The 22,982-nt window shown below is 31.3% G+C and overlaps 4 protein-coding genes across 5 annotated transcripts; all 4 read right to left on the reverse strand.

Annotated features, from left to right (window-relative positions):
• Nucleotides 1–5,344: 5,344 nt before the first annotated feature.
• Nucleotides 5,345–9,545, reverse strand: LOC137815059 (26S proteasome non-ATPase regulatory subunit 7 homolog A). The gene is made up of 10 exons (XM_068618089.1): nt 9,217–9,545; nt 8,229–8,321; nt 8,057–8,138; nt 7,675–7,771; nt 7,440–7,515; nt 7,232–7,290; nt 6,958–7,080; nt 6,636–6,693; nt 6,470–6,555; nt 5,345–5,665 (listed from the first exon to the last, which is right to left on the reverse strand). The coding sequence occupies exons 1-10, from the start codon at nt 9,401–9,403 to the stop codon at nt 5,597–5,599; spliced, it is 930 nt and encodes a 309-aa protein (XP_068474190.1). The 5' UTR covers nt 9,404–9,545; the 3' UTR covers nt 5,345–5,596.
• A 2,034-nt stretch (nt 9,546–11,579) lies between these two features.
• LOC137816257 (WUSCHEL-related homeobox 5-like) lies at nt 11,580–12,437 on the reverse strand. 2 transcript variants are annotated; one of them, XM_068619335.1, is made up of 2 exons: nt 11,995–12,437; nt 11,580–11,896 (listed from the first exon to the last, which is right to left on the reverse strand). In XM_068619335.1, exons 1-2 carry the CDS (start codon nt 12,323–12,325, stop codon nt 11,694–11,696), a joined length of 534 nt encoding a protein of 177 aa, XP_068475436.1. In that variant the 5' UTR covers nt 12,326–12,437; the 3' UTR covers nt 11,580–11,693. The 2 variants fall into 2 exon arrangements, with proteins under 2 accessions (XP_068475436.1, XP_068475435.1); XM_068619334.1 differs by having other exon boundaries at nt 11,580–11,899.
• Nucleotides 12,438–15,710: 3,273 nt separating this feature from the next.
• LOC137815041 (eukaryotic translation initiation factor 3 subunit F) lies at nt 15,711–19,566 on the reverse strand. The gene is made up of 6 exons (XM_068618062.1): nt 19,152–19,566; nt 17,871–17,950; nt 17,343–17,572; nt 16,398–16,519; nt 16,215–16,328; nt 15,711–16,050 (listed from the first exon to the last, which is right to left on the reverse strand). Exons 1-6 carry the CDS (start codon nt 19,380–19,382, stop codon nt 15,961–15,963), a joined length of 867 nt encoding a protein of 288 aa, XP_068474163.1. The 5' UTR covers nt 19,383–19,566; the 3' UTR covers nt 15,711–15,960.
• A 1,916-nt stretch (nt 19,567–21,482) lies between these two features.
• LOC137815060 (probable aquaporin PIP-type 7a) lies at nt 21,483–22,982 on the reverse strand. Its single transcript, XM_068618090.1, has 4 exons — nt 22,469–22,982; nt 22,088–22,386; nt 21,857–21,997; nt 21,483–21,736 (listed from the first exon to the last, which is right to left on the reverse strand). The coding sequence occupies exons 1-4, from the start codon at nt 22,803–22,805 to the stop codon at nt 21,644–21,646; spliced, it is 870 nt and encodes a 289-aa protein (XP_068474191.1). The 5' UTR covers nt 22,806–22,982; the 3' UTR covers nt 21,483–21,643.

Here is a 22,982-nt window from a genome sequence, read left to right on the forward strand (position 1 = left end):
CATTTTGAGTTCGGTTTATAACCTTACAACCCCCTAGTCTCATGGGTAAGTCAATGAGACTAATAAACTTAAATATTAAATTTTAGATATGACTTCATAGCCCAACCTCATGCAAAAGACAACGAGGTTCATAAGTTCATAAACATTATTTATATAGATTGACATTAAAACCGTTTCATCACATAATGAGGCTCGGTTCATAACCTCACAGCCTCTTAGTCTCAGGTATAAGCCAATGAAGCTAATAAGTTTGTTGGTATTGCTTGATTCCACCTTTCAACTGACTTCCGATAGTGGATCGAACTTGAGCTTGACACTTCTTTTACCTGCAATAAATATAATTTAAAACTCAATAATTTAGAAATAACTAAATGAAAGGTCTCTAACAAAATGATTATGATAAGAGAAAATGTTCAAAAGCATAAGTACATTGCAGTTTTGGTAACTTAATTCCTGAAGTTCTATATTTTTTAATTTAATAAACTTTCTATCCATTCTAATTAATAACATAATTGAATTCATGAAAATAATTTTTATTATTGACCAAAATGATTTGAATGCTCCAAATGTTTATGATTATCCTTCTCACAAAATTTAACCAACAAGTCATTTTTAATTGTTATTACGAAAATATTAAAATATAAAACAAAATTTAAAAAGTAGGAGAATTATCCAACACTAACATAGTTTTATACAAACAATTTTTAATGCATAAAAGAGTATTAAATTAAATATAAAAATTAAACCTAGAGAACATTAAAATAGTAAAGTAAGACAACAAAAATTACTTACCATTGAGGAAAGAACATTAAAAGAGTAAAGCAAGACAACAAAATTACTCACCATCATGGAAATTGTGTTTGGAATGTACCTAGTGGTTTGCAAGAGAAATGGTTTGATGGTGTGTGTGCTGCCTTGTGAAATAAGAAATTTTTTTCATATATGTTGTGGAGGTAGAAAAAGTTTTACAAATGTTCTAGTTAAGAGAGATGTCTTCTTACTAGAACATACAGTTAAGCTGAAAACCGTGGTTTCTAAACCTAAAAAATGTTGTGTCTTATGAGATCATCTTTTTTTCCTTATATAAGGTAGTACTCTCCTTCTCTTTGTATTTGGTCTTATTTTAAGTTATATTTTCAAATTAATTACAATCTCGCATATACAGTCAATCTCCATAATTAACGTCCTCCCCCTCTTCATGAGAAATAAATGAAACATTTTTCATTAACTTTAGAGATCGTGAGATCGACATTAAAATCATTTCACCATATGATTGAACTCGACGCATGACCTCATAGCCCCTAGCCTCAGGCGTAAGCCAATGAGACTAATAAACTTAAACATTAAATTCCAGATGTCAATATCATATATGCTTTCAGCCTATTATTGGGCTTGGCCCATGACCTCACAACCCCAGAGTCTCTAACATAAGCTAATGATATTAATAAGTTCATAATCATTATTTACATAAATCGACATTAGAATCGTTTCATCACGAACTCGACCCATAATCTTATAATATTAAATATTAAATACTCTGTATACTAAGTTTAAATTTTATTCTACAAATACCAATAAAATTAAATGAACTAATTGTATTTAATGATTATAGAAGAACCCCACCAATTAATTATATCTTAAAAAAAAAAAAAACTTTTAGTTTCTCATATATTTATAATATAGGTATGCATATATATCCTCCTCTCCACTTACGTGTGTTCCCATTGGGCAATAATGGGGGTACCATTCCTATGAACAAGTAAAAGTTGTACTCATGATTTCGCCATATCAGTCCCATACGTCTAGTAGCATTCTTATTTAATCATTGTAATGGGGCAATAATGTTTTCACAGATCACGTAATTGTAATGTACTTATTTAATCATTGTGTTCACGAACTAATATAGTGAATTTACTCTTTCAATATTGGTGAAACTATAATTTATTAATTTAATCTCATACTAATTATTTTTTTTATTCTTTAATAAGTATTTTTTTTATTTAACATTTAAAAGTTGTAATTTTTAAGTACAAAGAAGGTAAATGATTTTTCCTAATCCAATTCTTTTATAAATCATGTAAATTACAGAAAAAAATGTAAGCGGAAAATTAAGTACACACTATTTTCCACTGATTATAATGTAACATATAAATTCCATAGTGCAACTGCCATGTTTCTGCTTTTATAAATGTGTTTCCTCCTGTAATAGTTTTTTTTTATATTATTTATTAAGTAGTATTTTTTATATTATTTTACCTATAAAATATATTGGGAACAATAAAATATTTACATTATCTAATAAAAAAATGTGATTCAAATATTATATTGAAAAATATTGTATTATGAGTATGAGGTATTACATGTCCCATCTTTATACAAATACATTTTATACATTTTTTTACAAATATTACTACCTTAAGAGTACCTCTCCACATAATTAGCTTCTAATACATATATTTTCTTCATATATATATATATATATATATATATATAATAAATTATAATTATTTTATTGAAAGAAGAAATTAATAACCATTAATTTATGAAATACTCGTTTCTTTTTAATCGTTAAGATTTTGAAATATTTTTTTTTTAATTTAAATGTTATTTTAAAATTTGTGAAGAGATCAAAAGTATAATAGATGAACTTCTTCCCAAATATTTTCAGAAGAAACTAAAATAAAATAAGTTTTTTATAAATGAAAATAAATAAATTATAAAAATCTTGTAAAATAATATCTTGGTAACCTTTTTTAAATAAGATTTTCAGTTATATGTAAATGATGAAAATTTTAATTTAACTTGTTTTTGTTTTTATTAAATTTTTATAGAAATTTTTATCCAAATAAACGGTTACTGAGATGTATTATGCACGAGACTAATCTAAAACTATATATATATATATATATATATATATATATATTATAATAAAATCATTTATGATTAAAATAGTTTTAAAATATAATTAATGTATGCGCCATTTTAATTTTTAAAAATCAATATCCTTATATGTATATGTGATAAATGTTAATCAATATCTTAAATTACTTATTAAGAAAAAAAAAAAACAGTGATGTACGTTCACATATGTTTTCTATGGTGAGAATTTTTGTAGTGTATTAGTATAAATTTATAAAACAAATAAAAAGTAAGAATGTTATGTAAAGTAAGATTAAAGTTTAATTAACAAAGTATGTAAGTACATAAGTAAGGATGTATGTAGATTGGTTTAAATGGCATTACAGAAGTGATGTGAATGGAAAATAGCGTTGAATTTGTTTTAAAAAAGAACATAAGAGAAATAGAATGAGGGGTAAAGATAAATAGTACAAGGAAACTCATTTTTTTATTTCCTTTTTTTCATTTTATTTTTTTGTCTAAAACAAAATCAAAATATCTTTTCTCTTTCTTGGTTAATTTATGACTACAATTTAATGAAAGGAAACTTTATAGTTCCAATCTTGAGTTTGTCTTGATATGTACAAGAAATACACCATATTGTATTGTTATTTAAATGGAAAGCTTATCAAAACCAACATTGTTTTTGTGAAATGAGAAGGAAATAACATTTATAAAAAAAAAAATACATATCAAAATGTTAGTAATGATTTAATTCATATTTCTCTTTTTACAATAAACTAGATAATAGAAATCATTTTTTTCACAAAAGTGATATAAGTTGACTTGGTAATTACAAAAAAAATTTATTACGAGATTAATTAAATCATATATGGATTAAACAACTTTTACATATAATTTTTACATAGAAAACATATAATACTATGATTATTGGCGTATAAATAGAAAATGGTAAGTATTTTGCATATTCTTTTATTAATAAAACATTCTGATTCAATAAGCCATATTTTATGGAAATAAAAATGTAAAAATGTTTTTTGAAGTCTTCTCCTAAAACAACTAGGAACGCATTTCAAAAGTAATTGACGAACCAAAAGCTCATAAAAAAGGGTGAAAAGATTTCATTTCTTGCATAAAGAGTTTAAAACCATTTACTTGGTTGTATTGGTTTTTAAAACGGGGCAAACGTTTGTTTGAGCAGAAGTTAGTAACTTAGCATTTGGTTTTTTTATGGAAAAATGCTTTAAGAACGTATACCATGTCTAGTATGTACGATTAAACGTATACCATGTTAAAGATTTTTTAGAAAAATCGTTGAAACATAAATTGTAGGGGTGGCCTTGGATTTTCCAAAAGATCCAATCCAAATCCAAATAAATATATCCACTTTAAATAGATCAAAATATAATTAATTTTTTTAAAAATTCATTTAAAAAGTGAGATTAAGTCTACATTAAATCTACTTTGTTAATTATATTGAATCCACTTTGTAAATTACATTAAATTCATTTTGATATGGACACAGACTAACTTGGCTTGAACTGGACCTAAGCCGACTCAACCTGGACATGGACCAACTCGGCTCTACATCGAACCAGACCCAGACGCTCAACATCGACCTGGGTCCGGACGACTCGACCGAACAACCAGACATCGGTCCGGGCCCGAACTAGTCGACATCAACCCGGACCTGGACAACTCAACATTGACCCCGACCCAAACGACTCTACATCACCCCCGGCCAAAACGACTCGACGTCTACTTGGGCCGAAACTACTCGACATCGACATGGGCTGGAACGACTCAACATCAGCCCGAGCCCGTTCACCTTGAAATCGATATGGGCTCACTCGCATCGAAATCAGCCAAGACCCCTCGGCTTCACATCGGCCCGAGCACACACAACTCAACATCGACCCCAACCCGGACGACTCAATATCGACCCAAGCCCGAATGACTCAACATCGACCCAGACCCGCTCAGCTCTACATCAACCCGAGCCCGAACGTCTCAAAATCAACCCACGACTCAACATCGACACGAGCCCGAACGACTCGACATCAATGCGGGCACGCTCGACTTGACATCGGCACAGGATTGCTTGACTCAACATCGATGCGGGCCCCCTCGGCTCGACATCAATGATGCATTTAAATTGACACAAACTTCACTTCTTGTTTTACAAAAATGATTTGCATTTAAATTCAAGATGATGTGTTACTAAAATTAACACTTCTGGGGCAATATATAAAAAATCTAGAACTTGCAAGTAATTTACGATCTAAGTAATTTACCATTGCAATTAGCAGATACTTGCTTATTTGCAGGTTATACTCCCACCACCCCCAATCTTAGCTAACATGGTTCAATCTATTGCCTAGTCCATAAACTATAATATGGTATGTTACATGATTTCTTTCTAGTTGCAACTCAACACAATGCACGGGATTCAGCGGATACAGGTCAATTAAAAATCAGCAAAAAATTACCAGAGCAAAGATTCATTTCTGATATCTTCAATCAATTTGTTTATAATAACGAATTCTTTAAGAGCCGTTACCAAAGCTACCGAACAAAGAAAATGAGCAACGTAATGAAGAGTAAAATACATGGAGCACCGGAACAAGCATAAAAGGATCATTATGCCATGTTAGGTGTAAGTTTCTAACCCGACAAAAGTGAAAAAGGTGTTACAATCTCAATCCAAGGAGTTCCGACCATCACAATCCATCAAAACTTATGCAGCTGCACTCGGCACTGGAACTGACTTTGAGTCTTCTGCCCGCTCATGTTCTTTGTTAAGCATCTGAAATCACATTCCAAAAAATAAAGACATGAAACACAGTAAATCGCTGATGATTTAACAACCTCTTTCACCTGACAAGATTAACTCATCATTTATGATATAGATATAATCCATGTACCCAGTAGGTGTAAGCAGAAATCAATTGGAATTCACTAGTTTGAATCCAGGAATCCAAACTGAACCAATTAAATTGGTTTTTGATTTTTAACCTAATCAAATCAAATTCAATTTGAATCAAACTCAATGTGATTAGTAGAATTAGATTTATGAACTACCAAAAACTCAACAAAATCAGTATTGTAAGTTTTTTGCTATTAAATATTGTGCATGGAATTTTATAGCACAATCTTTTTTTCTTTTTTAACTTCGCTATTATTTAGTTAATTTAAGCCACTTACAATAAGATGTAATTTACCGCTTTCAAGGACAGGACTATGCAACTTTTTTTTGACAAAATAATGTATTCATTCTATGCCTAAAATAAATTTTTTGTACATTTACATATCAGTGGACTTAAATCGATTCAAACCAACCAGTTTTTTATTGGTTCTGGATCATGCAATTTAAAAAGAAAAATTCAAACCAATAAAAATTAATTGGTTTGGATTTCATTTTCCTTGAATCCTGTTCAAAGTAATGCATGAACACACCTAAGCTCATCAAGTGCCTAGCTTGTACAAATGGAGCACTAAATTTTTCTCCAACCTTGCCACAATTGCTATTTTCATAATTTAATACCAAATTATTAAGTAATCAGCAAACATAAATGATACTTGCAGCAAAAATTAGGGAAATGTTTCTAACCTTGTTGTTAATCAAGTTGTGGAGTGCAATTACACTTCTAATGAGAGACGAGAGGTATATTACCAGCATCATATCATTGGTTTTCACTACACAAGACAGATCAACTATTTAAAAGAGATATTCTAGAAAAACATGACATTGAAAAATACAAGTCACAAATCATAACCTGCAAACGCCTTGATAAGATCGGCAACATTGAGATTCGGTAGCAGGTTAAACACGTCCTGGAAAATTGCAATAGAAATGAGAAGGAATAATGTAGCGTAAGAAAAAAGGAAAAAAATGCTTCTATTATTCCAAGTAATTAAATTAAAGCCTTCCAGCCATTAATGTCACATCACATGTTTTGTTAGTTTTCTTACAAAACGTTACAAATTAAACTAAGAAATTTGGATCAGCAGACAATACTTAATCAAGATTCTTTAACCAATTGATAACAAAGCCAAATAATCAGAGGCATTAACTGAGCCAGAATACGAGAAACAAACCTGCAGATGGTACAGGATCTCATGGTTTAATGGAAGTTTTCCATCAATAACAAGGTCAAGGTAACTCCTTATCTCTTTAAGTCTAGCATCCAAACCTTTCAAGGCTGTAAGTTTTGCACTTACCTGAGTAAAAATTACATTGTCAACACTAAACATTAATTTTTTTTCTTTTAAAAGGACAACAAAAGTATAAGCAGTGAAAAAAAAATCAAGAAAAATGAACACAAAGTGAAAGGAATTAATAAATAAGGACATCATGACGGAAAAATGAAACCTCAGTCGCAAGGGTGCTAATGGTTGTATCTTTTACATCTCTAAGCAAATGTTCCACTCCTGCACAGGGGTAAGAAAAAAATAAAAGAAGAGGAATTGGTTACACTACTGTATGGATAATAAAATTCAGAATTTTCATATTAGAAAGTTTATAAACAGAATAAAAAAAGAAAAATTACAGCAGTTTTATGTTCAATGGCATGGAATACCTATTTCTTCAACTTCATGAGCTGCAATCTCTGATGGCACATGTACAAAGACCTTTTGGCTTTTTTGGGTGGCATTCTGCATTCAAAATAAACTATATGTAACTTTCTTTGACAACTAATTTAGTAATGAGCAAACTCCCTTCCCACCATCATATACAGCAATATTACTTATGCAATAATATCAGTAAAAACAATATAACATTTCTATTACAGATATAAAGGACTTAATTTCTACCTCTTTAACCTCTTCAACGGCGTAATATGCTTTTGTTGGGATTCCCAATTCCTTGGGTTCAACATCAATGATAACCAAGACAGGATTTGGAACATAACTGCAATCGTTACAAGCTTGGTCAATTTGGAAAAAGTTTGAACAGGGTACACACAGCTACAGATGAACACGAGTAAAGACAGAATGAAGCAAAGACCATAAAAGTAACACTTAGTTTAAATTTATTAAAAACATATTGATGAGGATAAGGAACTTCCAATGTGTGTGTATCTATGTTATTTTATTTTTCCTGTAAAACTACGAAATATTTATGCTCAAATGAAGTGAAGAAAACACATTGCATTTGAAATATTATTATACCCAGATATTCGGATCAATAACATACTCATTAAATAAGCCATGAATGTCAAGGTCATTTTCACGCAGCTTTGGACCAGTGCTATACCACCCCACAACATGCTCCTTTGCTGTAAACCAAAACAAAAAATCCATGTTCAATTAGTTAGAGATATTCAATTGAAATAAAATAAAGGAAAAGGAAATTGTCCAACTCATACCATTTATTCTTTTAAACATGGAAAACATTGATTCATGGTAATTGTGATCAAGAAACCAAATGCTGGGATCTTTGTCATCTTCTTCAAACGGCACTGTCAATAAGATAACTAAAAAGTGAGCAATGTTCTCAATATCAAAATCGTAAAACATAGTATCCTAACAAGGTTAGAACGATCTTACCAAAATGTAAAATTGTACTAATACATACACACGTATAGAATAGGTAAGAAACAGATAAATAGCAACATTAAAGCAAACATCAAACTGAAATTTAATAACCATGACGTCCAAAGAGACTCATAATATAATTAGTTGCGTAATATCCACCAGTTCCAGACCACTATCTCCAAGCCCAAAAAAGGAAATGTTCAGTGATTACAAAGCAAACCAAAACACTAAACCAGTAACAGCATCCAGAGATGAGAAAGATGTGCAGGGAATCAGCAAGACAGCAAAAGAGAGGGTCAGGCGAGAAGGCAAAGAACGGCTTAAGACAGCAGCAAGGCAGGCGAGTGAAAGAGAAAGTGTATATGAACGGCAATTATGGTGCAGAAGAAAGAATAGATGAATCTGTAAAGCGCTTGGACACATATAAACAAAGGTGGAGGAGCAAATGCAACGCATGGTCAACGGAGTAGACACACAGAGACACAAAACTTACACGAATTGATCAACGACATGCCACTGCTCTCAACTTCATTTTACTCAGCAACATGCTTTTAAGGTCTCTAAAGTAATTACTATCTTGGCCACCACGCTAAATAAACCTAGCTATACATTAAATTTACATGTTCAAGAGATTTACAGCAAGAGAGGTTTTAGTGTCGGAGTTTCTATTAATCAAGTTTCAGGATCAACAAACACACGATCTCACTACCAATATCTATTAGCTAGACAAAATTAGGGCACAAATCCTTGCAACAACTCTAACAATTGAGTAAAGGAATGCGGTAATGGAAAAGGAAAAGGAAAAGGACAGATCCGAACCGGCGTAGCTGTTGGTAACGTCGACCGTGCCTCTGAAAGAGGAGCCAAGCAAAACGCCGACAACGCGCTTGCGAGTGTCCTTGGCGACTCTGTTGTAGTTGTCGACGATGCTAAGAAGCACAAGCGGGTGAACCACGACCTTCTCGATTGGTCGAGATGAGATTTGCTGCGTCTTTATCACGTCCATTGCAATTTCAGAAACTCCGATTTCCCTCTTTCTTCCTCTTCTTCTTCTTCCAACTTCAATTCTTTTCTTCTCCCTCTCCTCTCTTCTCTTCTGCGCCTCACCAACCGGCTTTTCCTTTTCCTTTTCTTCAACTTTTCTTTGCGTGTTGTGTTGGATTGGACTCTCATCTTATTTAATCCCTCGATATTGTACAACGGCCCACTTTTTCTGTCCTCAAACTGCTTTGGGCTTCAAGCCCAATCTTAAATCGAAACTTCCAGAAAAAATAGTTAATTCATACTAGGTGAAAATTACTAATATCATTTCATTTTATTATATTATATTTATTCAAATGTTATTTTTTATTTGATTAAAATTTGTACTAATAATAAAGAAAACTAATGAAGGTATAGTTGTGACTAAATAAAAGATATTTTTCATACTGGACATGCTATCATCTTGGTGTGATATCATATGAACCGGTCCAATTTTGCGAATAAACCAATGACTTTTTGCAATATTTTTAAAACAAATCCACACATTGATGTATATAATCCATAAAAATACAAAAAAAAAAACACTCATACAAATACAAGCAAATTTTAACACTAAGCCAAATTGATTAGCAAATTATATATAACTATTTTTTTATTATTATATTGGTTTGTGTAATCATAATACCATAAATTATTATTTTTTAAATAAGATCATAAATTTGAATAATAGATTTTACCTCGTCCATCAATTTTAAACTGCACCCAATTTTTATGTAAGATGATAAAAAATACCCTTAAATAAAAGTAACAGTCCAAATAAAAAATACTTTTATAATTCTCTTTCTGAAACACGTTTCTGAATTTGGATTTTTTTAACACTGAATTTTGGAAATCTTTTTCCGTAAGTTTTCAAAAAAATTCTGGAATTGAAAATAAGATCATGAATTCGAATAATAGAATTTACATCGACAATTACTTCCCGCACCTGATCAATCAATTTTAAACTGTATTCGATTTTTATGTGAAATGATAAAAAATGCCTTTGCATAAAAGTGGGGCCGAATCAAAAATACTTTTGCAATTCCTTTTCTAAAACATGTTTTTAGATTTGGATTTTTTGGAACACTTTTATAAATCTCATAAATCTTTTTCCATAATATGTTTTTAATTTTTTTTCTGATTTTTTTTTCAAAATGTATTTTTTGTATTTTGAAATTATTTTTTAATAGGATTTTGATTTTCGAATTCTATTATGAAATTTCGTTTCTGAAACATAATAATCTATTTAAAAAAAAATTCCATAATATATTTTTGAATTTTTTGAATTTTCAGATTTTCAGTTCAAGATAAAGAAGGGTAATTTAAATTTTTTGAAAGAAGATCTGGTACAAATCACAATTAATGAGGTGGAGGAAGAATTTGGCTTTTACCTCCTCCTATGTTAGATATGGGCTAGAATCAATGTTTAGTGTTTAGGCCCAGGACTATAAACAGCTGTACAGTATTTCAGAGTGGACTCTTTCTTCCTACACCTCCATACCTTCTTGTGCCACCCCATACTAAATATGAAAATACTATTTTATCATTTTTTTTCACCCCTTAGATTTGAAATAATAAGCTTATGGATTATGTAATCCGGATAAATTCCGGATTACATAATCCGGAAGTCAATTTCATATTTAGAAAAGACTTCCGGATTATGCAATCCAGAAGCTAATAACACATCTGAAAAAAAGACTTCCAGATTACATAATCCGGAAGCTAATCTTATGTATAGAGAAGACTTCCGGATTATGTAATCCGGAAGCTAATCACAAAAGACTTCCGGATTACATAATTCGAAAGCTAATTTTGAATCTAGAAAAAGACTTCCGGATTATGTAATCCGGAATATTGAAAAGGGTATTTTTGGAGTAAGAAAAATTTATGGGGGTGGCACAAGAAGGTATGGAGGTGCAGGAAGAAGCAGCCTAGTATTTTTAGCATGGTGGCACAAGAGTGTATCCTAGTATTTTTAGCATTCAATTTTGACTTTCGTCAACTAACTCTTTTAAGAATATTATGGTTTTCTTGAAAAACATCAAGAAATTATAAATATAATTAAATAGATGTTAAATAGTAAAATTATTATTAGAATGCAGAGTTATTAGAATCACAAGCATTGAAGATATCTAACGACAATCCAACAGAGTATACTCAGAAAAAAAAAAAAAAAAAAAAAACTAACACGACGAACATGCAGAGAAGAATGTCCAAGAATTTATCAAAGAAAACCCTTCTCTTTTCTAACCACCACCCGAAAAAGATTCTCATGTTCACGTGAAACTCAAGCGAAGATCTAATGGTGAATGATTCATTTGTTCCTCCTCTGTGAAAGAAAACACTGTATTATTCCTGCAGTCACTTGCATGAACCCTCATATTCTCTGATTCTGATTCACAAAAAGAGTTCAGGGGGAACAGTTGAAGGGTCTCAGTGACTTTCTCAGTCTCAGAAACGTCATATAGCTGAGTAAAATCTGCTAAAAGAAACATATCAGATAACATATTAGACCAATATGTTTGGTGTTTGAAAGAAGATTGTGGTGATACAAAATGAATCTGATATGGTACTTACTTTGTGTGAAAAAATTAATGGAGATAGAGTTTTCACTACGAGTCACATCCCTATCAACCTTGCGACGCTTTTGTCTTTCCCTGGCCTTATGGTTCTGAAACCAATAGAACACATTTTTGCTCTCAATCTTACCATAAAAACTGAGCTGATTAGAGATCTTTTGAATCTGATCAATGCTTGGGTTTCGAAGTCCAGAACTGAACAGTTGAGTCAGAACCTTAGCCTGCTCAGTTGTGGGATTCCAACGCCCACACTTGGTACCACTACCACTACCTCTATTACAACCAACATTTTCACCTCTGAAACAAAAATCTGACATGCCCTCTTCCATAGAATTTCACTATCAGAAGCCACTCAATGATTATGTGCCTCTGAACCTTAGCTCTGGGCTTCTGAACCATAAAGATCTCAGTCCGTGTACATTTATAATGCCATGACTCAATAATCTAGTACCAAAATCTTTTACCTTTTCCACTTTGTTTTTTGTATTTGCTTTTGGGGATTACAGATCAACCACTATGTTTTATAATTCATCTTCTGTCTTATTGAATTTAGGAAATATGAGACTAATGAACACTGAACAACATGTGTAGTTTGATTTAGCCTAGTTTTTTGTGCTAATAAAGAAGTAGAAAAGAGAAAGACATGCGCAAAAGCAGTCACTATTCAACGTTTTGGTCTGAGGCCGAAAACATGTACGTATTGATTAAACTATATATGTAGTTTATGCTATGGAAACATATTTAAATGTTTTCCACTTCTCCTGCTATTCTTCTTAGATACAATACTGCTATTCTCCTGTAATTTTCAATGCTTTATGTTTCACCAATTATACTTATGAGATTAATCTAATTCCATGAAGAAGTGTGAGTTGAGCCAAAATTTGTTTTTAAAAGAAGTGGTTGTCTTCTAAAGTTTGTAAAGAACGGTCTAAAGTAGTTTTATATGTAAGTATGAAGGAGAGACAAAGGGAAGTGAAAGTCAAAGTTGCATATTGTTTCATCTCTTTTGGACTATTGTGATCAGAGTAAAGACTGACATAGAAACGAGTTAGGTTGACTAGTTTTCATGGAAAACTTCTTTTTAAGATGTGAAAACATATACTAGTGACAACGAACCCACCCAATTGATTGATTTTAGAGGAACAATTCAAGACCTACAAAAAGGAGAGTAACTTGGCTTTTCTTATGTCACTTTCTCTTGTCTTTAACATTTGTCTTTCGAACAGGGACTCAAAGTAGAGTGTGATGAAATAGTAGTAATAGTATGATACAATACTATTATTTGGTAGTGAAGAAAGGAGAGAGGATCATTTCCTACAATTCTCGAGGATCATTTGTCTGTTCATAGTTGGCAATAAGGGGTTTGGGTACTCTAACTTGTAGGACTTTTGGACTGAAGTTGTTATCCCAACTTCAAATACTAGGCATCTAGTTATTTGTCATACACAAAAATACCTCATCGAGCAGCTAAGAATTCTTTAAGAAGGTTAAGTGTTTCAAGTGCTTCGTTCCAATATAATTAAATCTCATTAATTTTAAGTATAATTCTATATTTCAATTATTTGGATTAAAAAAAGTGATAAAAAAAAAAATTACACAAAAAGTAATTGACCAGTTTCTTTGTCAAATAAGTCATCATTATAGTACTTCATGCTAAGAAAATGGTTAGTAATATTGTAAGTGTCTTTGCAAAATTTCATGAAGAAAATGTCACAAGATTTTGAAACAACATGGAAATATATGAAATTTCTGATTTGTTTAATTCAGTTATCTAAGGGTTCGAGGAAGGTAACACAACTTGAAATCAACTGAATCAATCAAAAATCAAACGCGATCGCAAATAACATAATTCTTTTAATTTTGAATTAAGCACGAATATTATTTACCAATTTGAACAATCACGATAGATATTTATATTTGATCTCTTCTACCAAAAAAAACATCCACTTTATTGATAAACTATAATTTTAGCTATTTTTATATAAAGAACTTTTTTTACTCTGTCTTTTCTAATTGTCAAAGATCCCCCAAAAAATAGAACAATAATACTTATATACACTCCATGGATGATCAAATTTCTTGCATTCATTAAGCTAATTCTTAGTTTTACTTGAGTAATAATAAAGATTGCATAATTATATGAAATTTTTATCTTTAAGAAAAAATGTTTTGCTCTAGATCAAATATTATATTTAGAAAAATTGTATCTATACTTTTGATTATTCACGAGATATTTGTCTAACTATTTGTGACTTTCCCAGTTAAATTAGAATTTTAGTTTGAATTTTTTCATTTTATTAAATAATAACTTGAAACTCCAAATATGATATTATCAATAGTATTTTATTCGTTTTTTAAATTTATTAAAAAAAAGGTTTAGTAAAAATAATTCTATAAAAACGGTTTAGTAAAAAAAAGAATTATTCTATTTATATACTTTATAATCAATTTAAAATCTACAATACACCATCTCGAATTAAAGAGATCAAACATAAAAGTTGAGGGAAAATCGATAATTGATAGTATAATAGACTAAAATTTCAATTAGAATATACTTTTAACTGTTTTAATACTATATTAAACTAATAAAATTTAAATCTAACTCTTCCAACAAAACCACATGTATAAGGTGATATTTACTCTAATTATATACTATTAATTAATCTTATTTCTAACTTATATGGGATTTTCAACAAAGTTTTGAAAAAAAATTGCTCTACTTTTCATACTTTACCAATTTTATATTCCATCTGTGTCAAAAGACAACAAGTGACTAAAAGTCCTCCATTGTATTTTGCTTGATTGTAGCCGCTGAGTGAAATAGTGTTAGTTTGGTAAACCAAAGATTAATATAATGTGTTAATGAGAACTATTATCACAATTATGTAAAGGTGCATGCATCAAATAGATCAATTAGTTAGCATAAGGAATAAATTAATTTTGAAGTAAATAAACCCTAAACCCTATACTTCATGGCCAAAAAATATATAACCTAAAAAAATAGTTTTTCTGTTAAATAGAAAATAAATTAAAAAACTGTTCAAATCAAAATGTCTTTATTTATAAAATGAAGGATTATAGACCAACAATATTAATTTCAAATATTAAATTGTTTTTTTTATCAGCAAAATTTAAATTGGTTAATTTATAAATATTTGATCAAATTACTGCCGCATTGTGACTAAACTATTGTGTATTGTGGAAGTCTAAGGGCAGGATTTAGAATAAGAATTAGTAGAGTGCAGTGTGAATGTTTGACGTCTTTCTGTATCAGCCTGCGTCTTTTATACTTTCATCGACTTTGTAATCCTTAACAGCTCATTCATTTAAAAAGGATGAAAGGAAAAGAAATGCTAAATTAACAACACACACATTGAATGGCAATAATCGCTACATATTGTTCTTATTCAAACTTCAAACATTACATTTTTTAAGCCTGAAAGATTTAAAAAGCACTATTAAAAAACAATTAACAATAATAAAAGTAATAATAGAGAAAATAGACCGGCTTGTTCTTTAGCAAAAAAGTTTAATAATACAATATAATACTATATTAGTATCATTTGATAAAAAGTTTTAGAAAAAATCTCCATTCTTCAGAAAAAAAAATCTAATAGAAAACCAAAAACGAAAATAAATTTCAAGATTAACTTCTAAAAGAAAAATATCATTTTGTCAAGCTTTATCCAATCGCAAGAAGAAACAAATAGGCAATGGAGGGAAGGCATTCGCTCATATTACATTAAAATTAACAAGGGGAAGCTACAACGGCATACCTTGCTAATATCCAAGTGAACTAAATAAACTATGCAAAGAGGACCCAAAATATTAAAAATATATATATAAAGCAAAGTAAAACTGGAGTATAAAACGCTAACATTCCACGTTTCTGGAAATTTGACATAATAATGACAACAAAACTATCAGGAAAATTTGTCTTCCACGACACAAAGAGGCGAAAGAATCACAGAATCTGGGCAGCTGTGTTCAGTTTTTCGGCCAAGCTAAGCTGCGTTCTTGTGATGCTAGATAAATATAGCAAAAGCAAGTGATCCTGAAATGGATGAAACACCCGTGTCAGCACAACAACACTATGAAAGACAAGTTCACAAGCCAAAAAAATAATAATTGTTCAATCAATCACGTTACAAAATTTTCATCAAAACTGAAGTATGAAATTCTAAGCTATCATTCACCAGTAAAGCATCAAAATATTACCTGCAAGCTATCGTTCACAAGCTTATCAAAAACCCGTGGAGACACTTTAGGAAGGGAACCTACAGCATCGGATATAAATCTCCCAATTTTGTTGTCTGGCGCAACTCGCCCTTCCTGTGATGAAAAACTAATTAATACGATCTTATAGGACATGAGGAGAGATTAAAGATGTCAATATCATACCACAACATCGTCAACATATTTGTAGATATCATCAATCAAGACTAGTAGATGTTGCATTGATGCTTCCATCCCTTCTAAATCTGAAGGAATTTTGTCAACTGCAGTTGCCTTAAGCATATCAACTGCCATTACCAGAATAAACATAAATTCAGCTATAAACATTTCAGAATCATTATTATAGAAAGATAATTTCAACGTTAGTTAAAGGATGCAATTGAAAAGACATCGCCATAGCATAGTGGAGAATATAGATCAGAAAATTCCATCATAAAGATAAAATTTCAAGGACCTTTCTTTCTATACTATGAATATAAACATATGAACAGCTTAAATAACTATGAACTTTCATCCAAGTGAACGTCCAACCAGATGACAATTAAAAAGGGACATTAAAGCACCCACAATCCATACACTAAAAAGCTGAACCAGAGAAAACAGTTTGGAATAAGAGGATAGGGAATCCTTAGTTGAAGACTCAGTGAAGTACCACAAAATTTCATTCAGTGAAACTAGAGGTTTTCAGATTAAAGGAGGATAACTTTATATTAAAGAATGACTTTAGACTTAGAAGGTATGTCATGAAAAATTACTTCATCAAGAACTAAAGAAAGAAGGTCAAGAAAGTCAGAGAGCACGTGTTTAGACTGCATCCTTTTGGCACAATGCAATGCATGACTTATTTACATAATTATCAATTAAATAATTTCAAAATACTCCATATCAAGCAATATTCTAGAATACAACTCACAGAAAACAAGTTACTGATGAAGAGAAGAAAATTAAAACATTTGTTTCAAGTGCATCCAAGGAAGTAAGCACATACTCTTTATTAAGTATATAAAATAAGAGACAAGAGTAAAGAGTGAGAGAGAGTGAGAGAGAGAGAGAAGAATGGGAAAAGGAAAGAGAGAGGTGATTGAAAATACAGGCCCAAGAATTACTTACATCCAATTCGCTCTGCTTCAACCATACGAAGATCTAATGGGATTTCCTGAAACTGTGCAGCAATTTGCCGTTCTCCAAGAGATAAATTGTTGGACACGTATGCTTTGATGGTACCCCCTCCATTTGTAAACCCAGTATCAACAGTCAAATGAATAGGATTTTGTACTTCTCGAGAATAAAACTCGTGGATTAATGCACTACCACCAGTTACTCCAAGACCAGTAGAATACCTGAATAAATAGCCAAAGTTAGCATTGCTTTCTTTCTCCAGGAAAATAAATAAATAAAACAGGATTCAGTCTATTTATACCCATCACCGAAGCTCCCCCCTGAAAAACATTTATTTTTTCCAATAGGATCCAACAAAACCAACTTTATTTATAAGTCAAATATTGCAGATGCCTCCACCAAAAGTAAACGTCATTTAACCTAGGCCATATGGATTTCAAAGTACTCTTGACCACCACTTCATTGAGAATACTATCATGATAATAAAAAAAATTACGTTTTACAAAAAAATGGAATTACCATCCAACTATGATTTCTTTTGGATTCACTTTTTGGTGGGATATTAACATGTTGTGGTGGTACTCTATATCCAAAGCAACCTGTAGATTAAACAAGTTAAAATATCAGAACAATTTTTAGTAAGACCGGAAGCTGAAATGTAAGAAGAAATAGAATCTGCAACCAGAAGAGAGACGGTTAAAGCCAACTGCAAAAGTTCAATAATAGAGTCAAAGGTAAATTTTAACAATGCAACTCTTTTATAGGCTTTAAATACTAGTGTCAACTATACAGGTATCGAATATAATTTTAACGTAATATTAAAAATTAAAACCTTTCAATCTTTTTAAGAAATCCATGCAGTACGCTCAATATAATTGACTCAGAATTACTAATCTCAACTTCCATGACAAAGATAAAAATAAATTGCCTCAACAGGACATAAATTAAACACATACATCTTCTCCTATAAGAGGCCCTAAGCCAGATTTCACCTGGCTGTAGGATAAGGCTGTCATTATTTGTCTAGGCTTAAACTGACTTTCAATTAAGAAATGGGCATCCCTCTTCCTTCCGTCCAGTTTGAGTTTCAGAATGAGAACAAAACAATTAAATAATGTGAGAATAGTATATGAGCCTTAAACTATGTTTGAATATCAATTAAAGAATAAATTGGGAGAGAACAGAGAGGAGTTACAAATTGCTAGTATGCAACAATTAACCAGAACAGAGAGCATAGTAATCAAAACCAAATTACTAATAAAAGCTCGGGTCTTTATTGGATAAAATTCTCTCACCTGTAGGAGAAAAAAATAAGAAAGTAAAATGCATAATGTTTCTTTCTATCATAACTCCCTGGGTTAACATTTTCTTGGCATAGGCTAATTCATAAAAGTTTTCTTATTTGACTTCCCCAAAGGTTTATTTTAATTTGTAATAAGGTAGGTTTACCTTACACCTTTCTTTTTTTTCCTATCCTAAAAGTACTTACTGAGAAGTTTATCCACACAATGCCTAAATAATAAAGAAACAGCAATGAGAAAACATGTCGCATATGGTCAATCCAATGCGAGAAATATATTGGAGCATACACAAACCTAAATGCAAATCCAAATCAAAACATAAACTAAACTAGATAAATAAATAAAACTACAAAATATAAATGTAACATCCAATTTCTCAGATCCAGATGCGGAACTAAATTCCAAATGTATAGAAGGCAAGATAACATAAGCAGCTACCAAGGTTTTACCCTAATTATCGATGATAATATAAATAATGATAAAAAAAAGAGTAAAGGACCTGCTCAATAGACTCGTTGTGAGGAACAGCATAGGAATTGCGAATGTCGACGGTTCCATCGGGAAGGACGGATCCGAGAAGGGTTCCGATGACACGGTCTGCTTGGTCAGGACGCCGAACGTAGCAATCGCAGATGTTGAAGATAACGAGAGGGTGAACCTTCGCCGAGATGCTTTGCGAAGAAGAAGATGATGAAGAGAATTGCAACACTGTGCGATCGCTCGACGCCATGTTCGGAGATTCGATTCTGCACCGTCACTACTCACAGCACCGAACAAGGCGTGCAAACACAGCACAACGCAAGCACCCTAATCTGGAAGTAGGGTTTTACAAATGGGCTCCTCAATATTCAGGTTTTGGTCAATAGGCCGGTCAGCAATCACAATTCCCTTTTTTCTGATGTAAGCTTTACTTCAAAAAAACAAAGCCCATAAGGCCCAATAATAAAAGGGTCAGTTACATACGCTAAGTTTTTTTTTTTTAAATAAAAAATATGCTACTTACACAGATATATTTTTAGGGTTCAATGTATGTCTACAACATTAATAAAAAAGATTATCTCTTTTAACTTTTTTTCCATACAAATTCTTACTTTTTATCTAATAACTCTAAAAAATACTATTTACAATCAAATTATTTAATTTATAATTCCTTTTTATCTATATTTTAATAATTATTCTAATATTTGTTTATTTTTTAAATTATTTTAAGACAAATTGAACACACGTATACATATACAAATGTGTTTTCACTAATTAATATATAAGAAAAAACTATTATCTTTCTTTTCTCCATCTAATTTATATTGCAATGAATAATAAAGCACATAATTAAAAAATAGCACTTTTGTGTACTTTGTTGTTGAAGAAAGTGATATCTGAAAGAAAAAATTTATTGCTCTATATATATATATATATATATATATATATATATATATATATATATATAGGGAGAGTATTTTTTTAATAAAACAAATTTAATTTTACTTTCCAATTTTTAGACGTTCAAAATATTAAAATTTTAATTAAATTCTACGAAACTATTTTTATTTATAGGATTATTTTTTTGAAATTATTATTAATTTTTTAAAATATATTTAAACAGTAATCTTTAATATTTTAATTAATAATATGTTTTAAACTTCAGTATCGAAATATTTTTAAATGAATTAGGTTAAAAATAAATTGTGGAAAAAATTAAAAATATTATACTATTTTTTTAAATATTTTTCAAATTAAAAAAAATGTTGTATTTTAAACTATGAATTTTATAGTAAAAATAATTAATATTCTAAATAAAATGATAATTTAAAAACTAGTTAAATATAAATTTTAAAATTATATAGCTTAAAATAAAAATTTATAAAAGAAAATAAATAATTAAATTTATTACATAAATATTTTTATTTAAAAAATAATTATGATTCAAGGAGAAATTTAACTGTCATCGTCTGAGGATGACGTGACTTCAATACAAAAATAAATTAGCTAGGTTTATTAAGTTTTTAAAAAAAGTTATCAACTATAATTATAACTTTACGTGAAGTGATGACTTCTCTATTTATGTAATCTTCTGGGCTGGTGTAATTTTATGATCAAATTACATTATTCTTATCATTTTCCCTATCACTTTCACAAGTATTTTTTACAAAGATAATTTCTATGTTTTTTTTTATTAAAGATAAACAAATCAACTAAATATATAAATTTCATCTCATCAAACTCATAATATTAAAGGTCAATGAGTCATCAAGAATCCTGCCTAATTTCCTTTAACTTGTAACTTTGTGTTAATGCTTGGCCCCTCTTATTTATTTGTATCTTGTTTTTAGCGGATGCTACATGTAAAACCGTAAAAAAAAATGGTACGAGAAAGAGGATTTGTCGGTTTAGGAAAAGGCCCGTGATACTTTAACACCGTAAAACACATCTATTTAACAATTGATAAATTAATATTTTAATTATATTTATCTTATTTTGTTAATTTAAATATTATTATAAAGAATTGTTAAATGAAAGTAAGTTACTTAACAAATCTTTCCTTTGGAAAATCATGACTTCTGGTTCGTGAAGAAGCATTTTTAGTTTTAAATGTGCTAACAACTCAAATAGCAACATGGGAATGATGATATATCTTTGGCAATCAATCTTTAATTACATGTGGTGTGGTTTATGAATTCAGGGTTGTGTGAGTTAGGCATCACCACCCACCCACCTTAATAATGCAACAATATTAGTAGTGTGCATAATTGAATGTAATTTGAGCATATACCCAATGAAAGATGCCAAACGCAGAGGGACAAAACACTCTCAAGAAAAAGAGGCACAACAATGAGCCCAGAAAAAGAGGACGTTGTTTTTTATTTCACAAGCAATTACAGCACACATCGCTCATGGTCATCTTCCAACTTAAATAACAGATAACAATATAAAATTAGACCATAAACTTTGCTTCGTCTGGTTCTTTTACCCACTCATCACAAGCTTCATCCCTTAGCTGGATTTGAAGGGAATAGCTCTGATCACGACTTGGTGGTAAAGAGCCGCAAGAGCTGCTCCAACGAAGGGTCCAACCCAGAAAATCCACTGTGCAACAAAAATGCAAAAGGTTATAAATAACACTGCATTACCTCATTAACTTGGTTCCTGAAAATTCTAAAATTTGATAAAACTATATTTCAAAATTTACAGAGAAAGATAACATACGTGATCATCCCAGCCAAGGTCTTTGTTGAAGATGATGGCAGCACCGAGACTTCGAGCAGGGTTGATACCAGTGCCAGTGATTGGGATGGTGGCCAAGTGCACCAAGAACACAGCGAACCCAATGGGCAAGGGTGCCAAAATCTGATCATTTCATCAATATTATTATTAACACATTTATATATGTATTTATCTAAAAATAAAATTCATGCATAATAACATGAGGGTACATACAGGAACGTGTGAGTCTCTAGCGCTACGCTTGGCATCAGTGGCTGAGAAAACAGTGTAGACAAGAACGAAGGTTCCAACAATCTCAGCACCGAGTCCATCGCCTTTTGTGTAACCAGGGGCAACGAAGTTGGCACCACCGTTGTGTTTGCCGAAGAATGTTTTTCCCTCGAAACCCTTGACCACACCAGCTCCAACGATAGCACCCAGAACCTGCATCACTATGTAGAACACTGCCCTAGTCAACGACAATTTCCTCGCCAAGAAGAGTCCGAATGTCACAGCCGGGTTAATGTGTCCCCCTGCATCACACACCAACACAAACCATTAGTATAATTATAACAGCATAACAGCATATGAAAGAAAGAGAGGAAGTGTTTTGACCTGAGATTCCAGCGGTGCAGTAAACGAGAGCAAAGATCATACCACCGAAGGACCAAGCAATGCCTTGAATGCCAACGGTTGCGCACTTGGAATCGGACCTATTGACACCCATGACGGTTAAGATGGTTATGTAGAGGAAAAGAAAAGTGGCTACAAACTCCGCTATTCCGGCTCGGTAGAATGACCAAGAAGTGAGTTCGGAGGGGTCGAACAGTGGAGCCGATGGAGGCTCTTTGTAGTCCTTTCCATCGTCTTGGATCTGAGCCGCAGTGCCAATGGGTTGCCTCTCCGAGAATTTGTTCGCTCCCAGTGAAACATCTTGCTCCTTTCCCTCCATTTTTGCTCACTCTATCCCTCACACAGTGGTGATGATGATGAAGATGATGATGATGATGGTTGTGTTGAGGGGATTATTTATATATGCGTAGAGTGTTATAATGGATTAGAAAAGAAAATTAGAAATTGAGGGTGAGTGGGGGGTGGCTGGTGGGGCCTAATGATGTTGTGATTTCTT

This window comes from Phaseolus vulgaris, chromosome 1, assembly GCF_000499845.2.
Source record: "Phaseolus vulgaris cultivar G19833 chromosome 1, P. vulgaris v2.0, whole genome shotgun sequence".
Taxonomy (NCBI): Eukaryota; Viridiplantae; Streptophyta; class Magnoliopsida; order Fabales; family Fabaceae; genus Phaseolus; species Phaseolus vulgaris.

Excerpts from the sequence above, each read along its gene's own strand:
- LOC137816257 (XM_068619334.1), bottom strand. The coding sequence starts at position 12,325 with ATGGAAGAGGGCATGTCAGATTTTTGTTTCAGAGGTGAAAATGTTGGT. Across the intron at positions 11,900-11,994 it reads CATTAATTTTTTCACACAAA|CAGATTTTACTCAGCTATAT; the intron begins GTAAGTACCATA and ends TGTTTCTTTTAG.
- LOC137815060 (XM_068618090.1), bottom strand. The coding sequence starts at position 22,805 with ATGGAGGGAAAGGAGCAAGATGTTTCACTGGGAGCGAACAAATTCTCG. Across the intron at positions 22,387-22,468 it reads CTGCACCGCTGGAATCTCAG|GGGGACACATTAACCCGGCT; the intron begins GTCAAAACACTT and ends TGTGTGATGCAG. Across the intron at positions 21,737-21,856 it reads ACCTTGGCTGGGATGATCAC|TGGATTTTCTGGGTTGGACC; the intron begins GTATGTTATCTT and ends TTTGTTGCACAG.
- LOC137815041 (XM_068618062.1), bottom strand. The coding sequence starts at position 19,382 with ATGGCGTCGAGCGATCGCACAGTGTTGCAATTCTCTTCATCATCTTCT. Across the intron at positions 17,573-17,870 it reads AAAGAAATCATAGTTGGATG|GTATTCTACTGGTCTTGGAG; the intron begins GTAATTCCATTT and ends CTATTTATTCAG. Across the intron at positions 16,051-16,214 it reads TTGTGAACGATAGCTTGCAG|GATCACTTGCTTTTGCTATA; the intron begins GTAATATTTTGA and ends CATCCATTTCAG.
- LOC137815059 (XM_068618089.1), bottom strand. The coding sequence starts at position 9,403 with ATGGACGTGATAAAGACGCAGCAAATCTCATCTCGACCAATCGAGAAG. Across the intron at positions 7,291-7,439 it reads TCATGAAGTTGAAGAAATAG|GAGTGGAACATTTGCTTAGA; the intron begins GTATTCCATGCC and ends ACCCCTGTGCAG. Across the intron at positions 6,694-6,957 it reads AGATCCTGTACCATCTGCAG|GACGTGTTTAACCTGCTACC; the intron begins GTTTGTTTCTCG and ends GCAATTTTCCAG.